Here is an 8,689-nt window from a genome sequence, read left to right on the forward strand (position 1 = left end):
AAAGACAACACAAATTTGTTACCCTCTTGGCGTTGCTTCTAATCCAGAGACACTTCCAGTCTTCATCTTTCAGGACCTGGTGTCTCTGAAAGCTTAGAAGCACTGACCTCAAGAGAAGAGGTAATCTCTCTCCTGTATTTTTTTTTCCACGTCCCAGAAGCTCATCACTTAAGAGCCAGGGATAACTTCATTTCTTTTTGTTGGTTACAAAACGCCATGCTATAAAGCTGTGTTGAGTAGTAGCTTGTGATCTCAGAAAAGCTTACAGTTTAACAGCAAGCATTCATAAATCAAACCAAACTTTATGTGTCGGGAAGTAGTAGTCAAGATTCTATTACTGGAGCAGAAAAGCATGTTGGAAAGAAACCTTCTTGGGTAAGTGGGAGGAGGAGAGATGGAAATAAAAAAAATCTGAAATCTTTCTTAGCTCAGATAAGGAAAGAAAAAAGGAAGAAGGATTTGAGTTCTGTGTAGTTTGTGCTGAGTTTTTGTCACTTGTTTCATCAGGAAATGGAGTGTATGTGCACTTTTTTGGATTGCAATGCATAGTTGCATAGCCATTCTTTAACATCTGTAACACAGTGGTGATTTCTTATAAAGCTCAGCATTCACTCTGTTGCTTTTTGATGGTGTGAAGAGCTTAGTGGAACTGCCTTGGGGATGTCTTCCTCTGCCAGTGACAGAAATCCTAGCACTGCTGCGTGACTCATCATCATGTAATACTTTTTCATATAAAATTTGGGATTTAAAATCCTGAACTCAGAATTGATCAAAAATTACGAGAACAAGGACAACCTGTGACTAGGGCACACTTTTTAAGGCAACTTAGTTCTCACCCACTTGCTTTCTTGTAGTGATTTATGTGTTCTTCAGATGCTGTGTATTGAAGCAAGATCATGAAGTCTCAGTGTGCTTGAAAGGCCCATCACTAAAGGTGCACCATTAAGGAAGAGGATGATTTTATCTTGTGTCTCTCCCCAGGTGTCCTGGATAATGATGTTACTGTATATCCCTTAAAAGTGTTATTAGATGTGATGAGAATTGATGTTCTTTTGTCCCCCCCCTTCGAACAGTTATACTATGAAGAACGGGGTGAGTTGTACTGTGGAGAAAGTGGAGAGGCTGTGCATTCATACTGAAATTTCGTAATGGAAATGGTTTTAAAATCAATTCTTTCCAACTGAGGAAAAAGTATCTTCAGAAACAGCCAGTAAACATATTTGGTGACATGGAAGACCCTAACAGGCAGAGATGAGACCAGGTGCACAAGGAACCATAAAGTACTGTATATCTGAAGACATATATTTATTAAAGAAGAAAACTAAAACACGTTCTTTGTAGCTAAAGAATCCATTTAAACTGGTTTAAACAATACACTGAAACTTGTCTAATTCTGAATTACTACTGTTTCTAATAAGAGATCAATGAAAAAAGCTTGAGAGTCTGTGTAAGGCAAAGCTTTGGGTGAGCAGGCGAGGGACTAATCTTGATGTAGTTGAATGGTATTCAAATAAGATTTAAGAAAGCAAAAAAAAAACACCCCCTGTTTTCAAGTTAAATGGACTTTGTATTAAAACCTCAAGAGTCATTCTGTTCATTGTAACACTTGCAGGATAGGAGAGCGTTGCTTTTGTTTACAGTCTTCCTTCTGTAAGAGCAGGACACCAAGGTGTGTATGAGCTATGTGTACAAATGGATTTATTTTTTACATTTATTTATAGCTTTACACATTATTGATCTACAGCCAGAGGCAGAGAAGAGTATGATATATGAGTTCATAGCTCTGCTTGGCAGCTGAGACTGCTTCCTATGAGAGAATAAATACACTCTGCAGCTGCATGTGCAGGGACACAGGCAGCTCAAGCTCCATGAGGCCAGTCTGGTTTTGTTCAAACTTCCCATGTGTGCTGCTGAAGAGCAGGCGAGCAAAGTAACTTCTGCATCTTTAGTTAGCAAAGAACATCAGCTATGTAGCTGATGGCCATTTTCTGCAGTGTACCAGAGTTGGAATAGCTTGTCTTGTAATTGTGCAGACTTTAATTAGCCTTTGAAGTTTTCTGATTGGCCTAGTGGTGAATGATCCCAGGCAGAGTCAGACTGTCAGTGTGAGTTCTAGGTAAGCTTTAACAAAGTTTAGTCTAATCTGAACAGTGGAAAAAATAGATGAGAAGGAAAAACATATGCTATTGGGGTAAAACAGTGATGTGTGTTGGTATTCCTGTCCTTTATGGAAATTTGAGCACTCCTAGAGCTGCTTCAGTTCTGTTATGTGTTCAACATCAAACTGTTATGTTCTCAAAATACTTAAATAGCATGGAAGTGCAGAGTGACCATTCTGATGTGGTGTTCAGTGAGGTGCTTGCTGGAGTTATCAAAGCCACTGGGTTCCACCGTGAAGCAACCTAAGGCCTGGAGAGCCCCATGGCAGGGCAGTGTGATGGTCAGAGCTTAGACAGGATGAAGCACAGGGGTAAGCATTTGCACCTATAGAACAACTTCCAAATCTATGTATAGATGCAGTGACTCCTGCTAAGGAAAATTAATTTGTATATGAGAGTAATACATAACTTTCTGTCCTGGCTCAAGAGTGAGTGAGCTGGCTGTGTACAAAAAGCTATAGCAAATACTTGGCACAGTGCTAATAAGCTGCCACAGCTACTTGTGAACCTGCTGAGCATTTGTTCACTGAAGACTTTTTACCACCTCCGTAGCACTTCCTCCTTCTTTGGTCTAAAATTAGAGCCCAGATTAGAAGGGAAGCAGGAAGAAACCCAGGCGCTTCACTGATTGTCACCAGAGATGCTTTTTTTCTTTTTTTTCTTCTTAACTGAGGCAACTAAAACCTGGATTCGTATTTTCTTGGCTTCCTCCTGCCTCCTATAAACTATGAGATGTGGTGGAATTACGTCTCCAGCTTTGCAGCACGAAGGATTAACATAAAGTTAAACAGTCCATAAAGCTGTCAGAGTGCAGCACAAGCTCACAGCAGTTTGTGTGATGAGCGAAGGGCTCTCAGGTAGCTAGGAGCAGCTGGACTGAGACAACAACAGCAGAACTGTGTAGAGCTGATTGCTGAGTGGCAAACTCTATGTCGCTGATTAAATACTTTGTCTTTACAGGCCGGGTTTCCTTTTTCACCTCTGGATCAGAGAATCTGCATCGGGTGGAAAAGGTTCACTGGGGCACTCGCTACGCCATCACCATCTCCTTCACGTGCAACCCAGAACACAGCATTGGGGATCCAGTCTTGATGTAATTCCTCCAGGGGTGGAACATAATGGTCAGATGGAACAAGAGAAGCCCTGCGAGAGAAATGGAGAGAACTCTTACAGACTCTCATTCAATTAGAATTTCCCAGATGTATTATGATATTGTAACACGTTTTATTTCCACATGTCCTTTTCAGTACGTGCTGCAAACAGTGCCTTAAAGACCATCTTAGATTTGGTATATTCTGTAAAAGATTTGCCTTTATATGTAATCCTATGATTGGCTCTTTATTTTTCTACTTATTTATTTTGATTCTTCAGTGTAAATGTTATGAACTACCTTTTGGACTGTATCTTGATATGACACCCCATGCTGCTGTTAAATCCTGCAGCTGCTTCTATTACTGATGGGATTTGGGAAGTCTGACCAAAGTTAATTCATCAAGATGAGTGCTATCCTTTCAGAAATATCTCCTCTTGATAGGAATGTATTGTCCTTAGCACAGGCAGTACACCTGTGGTTTGACTACTGGGCTTTACTTGAACTTTCTTTTAAAATTAAATTTCTACAGACATTTTCTGCTGCAAACAAGGACCAGTTAATGTGACGTCAGAAATACGGCCTTTTAGTTTAGAAAGCACATTGCTTTTGAATCACAAATGCAGTGATGCACTAGGGAACGGCACCACAGTGGATTCCTCTGACCAGCATGCAGCATTCCCAGTGCACCTCACTATGTCAGTGTCACCTTAATGAAAACAATTAATCTTCTGGTCAGAAAGCACATGCTGGCTTTATGGGCGTGTGACCATTGAACTGCGTACATCAAGTGTTGAAAGGAGAGCTGGGTGGAGGTAGTCAGGCACTCTGTATTCAGCCGAGTGTTCAGCTGTCCAAATTCCCAGCTATGACTGTAAGATTTGAGAACAGCACAGGTGAGAAGGAAGTTGGCTTTGTGGTGGTTTTGCATGTGCTTGTCTCTATAGACTTGATCTGAAAACCCTGACTTGCTGCTTGGACAGCTGGGTAATGAAACCGTGCTGAGCAGCTGTGCATGGTATGTGGGCTCTGAGGGAAGTTGGTGTCCACTTACATCTTAAACCAAAATGCTCTTGAGCTGGAGCTCATTTGTACAACAATTTGAAACATCTATTTATTGGGCCTGAATTTAATCTTAAGACCCATTTGAAGAGAGCTCTTGACTTCTGTTATTGTTGACACTGCTTACACATCGGGTGTAGTGAGCTGCTGTGTTTACTTTGTCTAAGAACAATGCTTTATCCGTTCCAGGAAGTTTATCAATAGCTTTTTTTGGATTTCTCTATTTTGAATTAGGATGACTTTCTAATCAGCTAGGATCATTAGTCTGTGATGTTATTAGAATAATGAATTGCCCTCTGCGGAGAGAAAGAATCAGAATCACAGAATCACAGAAAGGGGTGACTGCGCTGCAGCACAAATGAAGAAACAAAGCAGTGACTTGGGAAAGGTTTTTCTGGGCCACCACGTTAAGTAAACAGTAGGAAGAAAGTCTTTTTTTCCTCAAATTCTGAAGTAAACTGAGACCTGAGAAGGGCTTTCTAGTCTCCAAGGAGTTGTTTCAGTGGCTGGATGATAGGAAAATAATGCTGTTATTTGGATTCTGTATCTAATTACTTGTCTCCAGTGCTGTTAATTCAAAGCAAATTCATCCCACTGAAGTTGTATGTTTATGTGAAGGCAGACCGAGATCATCAGCAACAGTTCTGCTGGCTTAAAACTTGATTTCTAACACCACCTTGTGATTTAAACGCGGTTTTTACCACTGCTGTCAGAGAAATCTAAATATCAATGGACCTCTGTGGATTTGGATTTGATTCTCAAGGTTGAGGAATAAAAACTGAGGGCTCTACCATTTTTTCCATGAGCTTATTACTTTTCTGTCATCCAGGCTTTGAGTTGCACTAAATGGCAGTGGTGCATTCAGAGCTGCCCTCTATAAAACACTGCTTAACAAGAACATGTCAGGCCATGGGGGAAATCTCAGCTCATCTCCTCTCAGGTTTTAATCTTCTGAAGGTCCTGTACGTTGTAATATCTTCCAAACATGGTGTGCTTCTCCCGTAATGCGAACTGACTGACGTTCAGAAACAGAATCCAATTGGTATTTGTGTCTTCTGGGGTTTTTAAGCTTCAGTAACGTGTTCAATGTGATGACCAAACCTGTCAAATGCAGTTTGTGAGAAATGTGTGCGCTGTACCTGGTAATAGAATTTATGTTTTGAGAGAAGCACGATAATTCAATATGTTGTGTGTTCTAATCAGGATTTTGTATTTGAAGCTTCAGTATCTGGACTACTAAAAGCAATATATCCAGATCTATGAAGAAATTAAGTGGCAAATGAGGGAATAGAGCACAGTCTAAAAGATTCTGATTGTATCCTCCAGCAGGGAAATAACAGCAGAAAGGCTGATGTTCCTGAGGCACGTTGGAATCTGCAGAATTCAGCAATCGTTAGAAATAAGCTTGACTTAATTTTAGCCCCCTAATAACTTTTTATTAAGGGTTATCTCTCCCCATTTCTTGACAGATCATTCTGAATCTGAAATACTGTAATTGCTGTTGATGCATCCGTCTGTCCTTTCAGGTTCAGCCTGCCTGTCGCTGCTGGGAAACACAGTGGTCCTTTTCTCAGAATTCAGATTGAGGACAGGATTTGTTCTAGTCAACTAGCATAAATCTGATGCCAAGCTGCTGCAGACAAGTGCTCTTAATTGAACACACGGGAAACCCAAAATCTTGATGTTTCCCAGTGATGTGAAAACTTCTGTAGAGAGCCCTCGTGGTTCAAATAATGTAAAGATGGGTTGGTACGTGGCCAGTGGGAACTGGCGTGAAGTTCTGATGTACATTTGAGTCTTGTCCCTTAAAGCATAATCATTGAAGGTATTTAGGAATGTCAATTTAACCATTTTTAGAGAAAGATTTTTTTTAAAGAAAGCCTGTTTGTGTGAAATAAAAGCCAGGGTGAAATAGAAAAGGCATCAGGAGATGCCTTCGACTAAGACATTGGGTAACACTTCTGGAGAGCTCATCCAATGATACTTTGGAAATTATTTTTCTATTAAGGCGTTGGAAATTACCAGGATATCCTGTGAAACTAACAGATATGTGATCAGATTTGGTCTCTGAAATACACCTAGCTTTCAGTGCTATAGCATACTCATTATTTCTTTTAATCCTGTACAACTGGGAGTGGACCTCTTCGGATTTCTAACGTGTAAAATGTTCAGGTGTGTAACAGTTGAGGAATCACTGTGTCTTCTTTAACACCCTGTAAATGACAAAAGCTGGAAAGGCTCGTTTGCACTGAGACTTATCCTGAAGGTGTGTTGTCCACATGAAATGTTACAAGCTCCATTTGAACAAATTTCAAGTTCAGGAAAGCTGGTTGGAATACTCTGTTTACAGAAAGACCATGCTGTCAAGAAACCCTGGGTTTCTTTCTTCATTTCCAATAGAAGCAGGAGAGAATGCAACCCCACTCCTCTGCCCCTAAGCAAAGAAAGAAAATCTCAGCTCTTGTCTCTCCTGGTGAAGTCTATTGTGAGGAACCCCAACCGAAGATTCAAAGAATAGCAGAGCGATTTCCTTCATGAACCACAGATGGCTCTGGCACACGTGGATCACCAGCCTCACTCAAAAGGCAAACTTTAAGGAAATCCACGGCAGAGAGCCCTCGTAAAGTGCTGGTAATTCCCTGGTGAGTGGCTGTTGCTCCTTGTAGAAAGAGCATGAGGAAGTACAGCACTGTTTGCCTTATCTGCACTTTTGTAAACCTGCTTAGAAGGCTGAAAGCTGGTTTTACAGCTTGTTTGCTGAAACATAAAGTCAGCTCTCCTTCAGCAACAGCCCATTTATCCCTGAAGTGTCTGTGTAGGCATGTTTATCTTCCATACAAGCACGGCTGACTTGTACCTAAGCTTTGCAGGAGGGAAAACAACTCCTATTTCCACACTGTGCATCCTTCTTTTATTTTGTTCCATCATCTCCTCTCAAATCTCTTATTTCATCTCAATTCTGCCCTAGCAAACTTAAGCTTTTGCCTACTGTGAATGCTAAATAGGGAATGTATGTGTATGCCATTATTTATTCACTGCCTCGACCATCACAATTGTTTGGGGCACTTGCAAGTGGCATTTGCCTTGATGTTCAGTGATGTGCAAAGTGCTTGACCTCGCACTATCACTGCAAACAGTGACCTGGAAACACACACTACAGAATCATAGAACTGCTCAGGTTGGAAAAGACCTTAACGATCATCAAGTCCAATCACAACCTAACCATGCTACCCTAACTAACAACTCTCCACTAAATCACATCCCTGAGCACCACATCGAAATGATTTTTAAACAAGTTCAGGGATGGTGACTCAACCACCTGCCTGGGCAGCTTATTTCAGTGCTTAACAACCCTTTCAGTGTCGGATATCCAACCTAAACCTCTCTTGGTGCAACTTAAGCCCATTTCTCCTCGTCCTGTCGCCAGTGAGAAGTGCCACTAGTGCCTTGTTAGAGCTTGGTGCCAGCAGTTCCTGTCTCATCAGCTCTGTGATGCACATGCAGGGCTGTTTAATTTCAAAGAGATTAGGGATGTCTTATAGCAAGGAATGCTCACTCTGCATCCCAGCCTGTGAAAAAGCCCAATATTGCTAACTGTAGCTCTATAGTGTTTGCACATTTAAAATAGCAATGCTTCAGGAACCCAATGTTTCAGTGGACAGACCTCCACACAGTCATACTCAAACTGTCTTTTTCCTGCATCCTTTTTAACCCATCCTGTGTATTCAATCTGAAGAAGAATTTTTGAATGTGGTAAAACTGTCAAGTGTTCAACTTGTTTTCTTTTTTTTCATTCTTTAACTTAATACTCTCTTATTTTTCTTCTGTCCCTGCTTAAAAGGATGCTTGTTATTTTGGAGAGGTGTTTGTTTCCATCTCCCATTATCTTATGCAGCTGAAAGAATGGCAAGCTAGGGCTCCATGTTGTAGGCTGTTGAATGTGCTAGTTTTTTGAAGAAAACCTGTGGATAGAAAGTACTGGATTCTGAAATAGACACCAAAAAAACTCTTTTTTGCTGTTGATCATCAGTGGCTGTTTTGTATTACAGGATGGATCTTGTTAGGGGATCCCTGCTGGCAGGGATGCTCCTACGTGTGCAGACCAGGCTGCAGGATCACTAGAAATGCTTGGATGCTAACTGCAAAATCACAAAAGCAGCCAGGAAGCACCAGCTCCTTCATTTCTCTAACTTTCACATGCACCCAAGCAAAGCAAACCCCTCAAAACATCTAGTTTTACTGCTGGATAATTCTGAGGCTTTCCAGGCAACCTGGACTGGTTGAATTTCTGAGCTGTTGGGCTGCAGAACTGGTGGTGCCTGAAATCACAGCATCTCAGAGAAGGAAAAAATCCCAGTGCTTTCCTTTGAGACTGCTT

The 8,689-nt window shown here is 41.1% G+C and overlaps 1 protein-coding gene across 1 annotated transcript in view; it reads left to right on the forward strand.

Moving 5' to 3' along the window:
* OGFOD3 (2-oxoglutarate and iron dependent oxygenase domain containing 3) overlaps positions 1-5,101 on the forward strand; it is a 35,504-nt gene extending 30,403 nt beyond the window's left edge. The window contains exon 9 of the mRNA XM_042833208.1: positions 3,120-5,101. Within this exon, the coding sequence (XP_042689142.1) occupies positions 3,120-3,256 (137 nt within the window). The 3' untranslated portion in view covers positions 3,257-5,101. The remainder of the gene's footprint in view (positions 1-3,119) is intronic.
* Positions 5,102-8,689: the final 3,588 nt, after the last annotated feature.

Source organism: Centrocercus urophasianus, unplaced genomic scaffold (assembly GCF_019232065.1).
Source record: "Centrocercus urophasianus isolate 14NV4802_14NV808 unplaced genomic scaffold, USGS_Curo_1.0 seq_41, whole genome shotgun sequence".
Classification (NCBI taxonomy): Eukaryota; Metazoa; Chordata; class Aves; order Galliformes; family Phasianidae; genus Centrocercus; species Centrocercus urophasianus.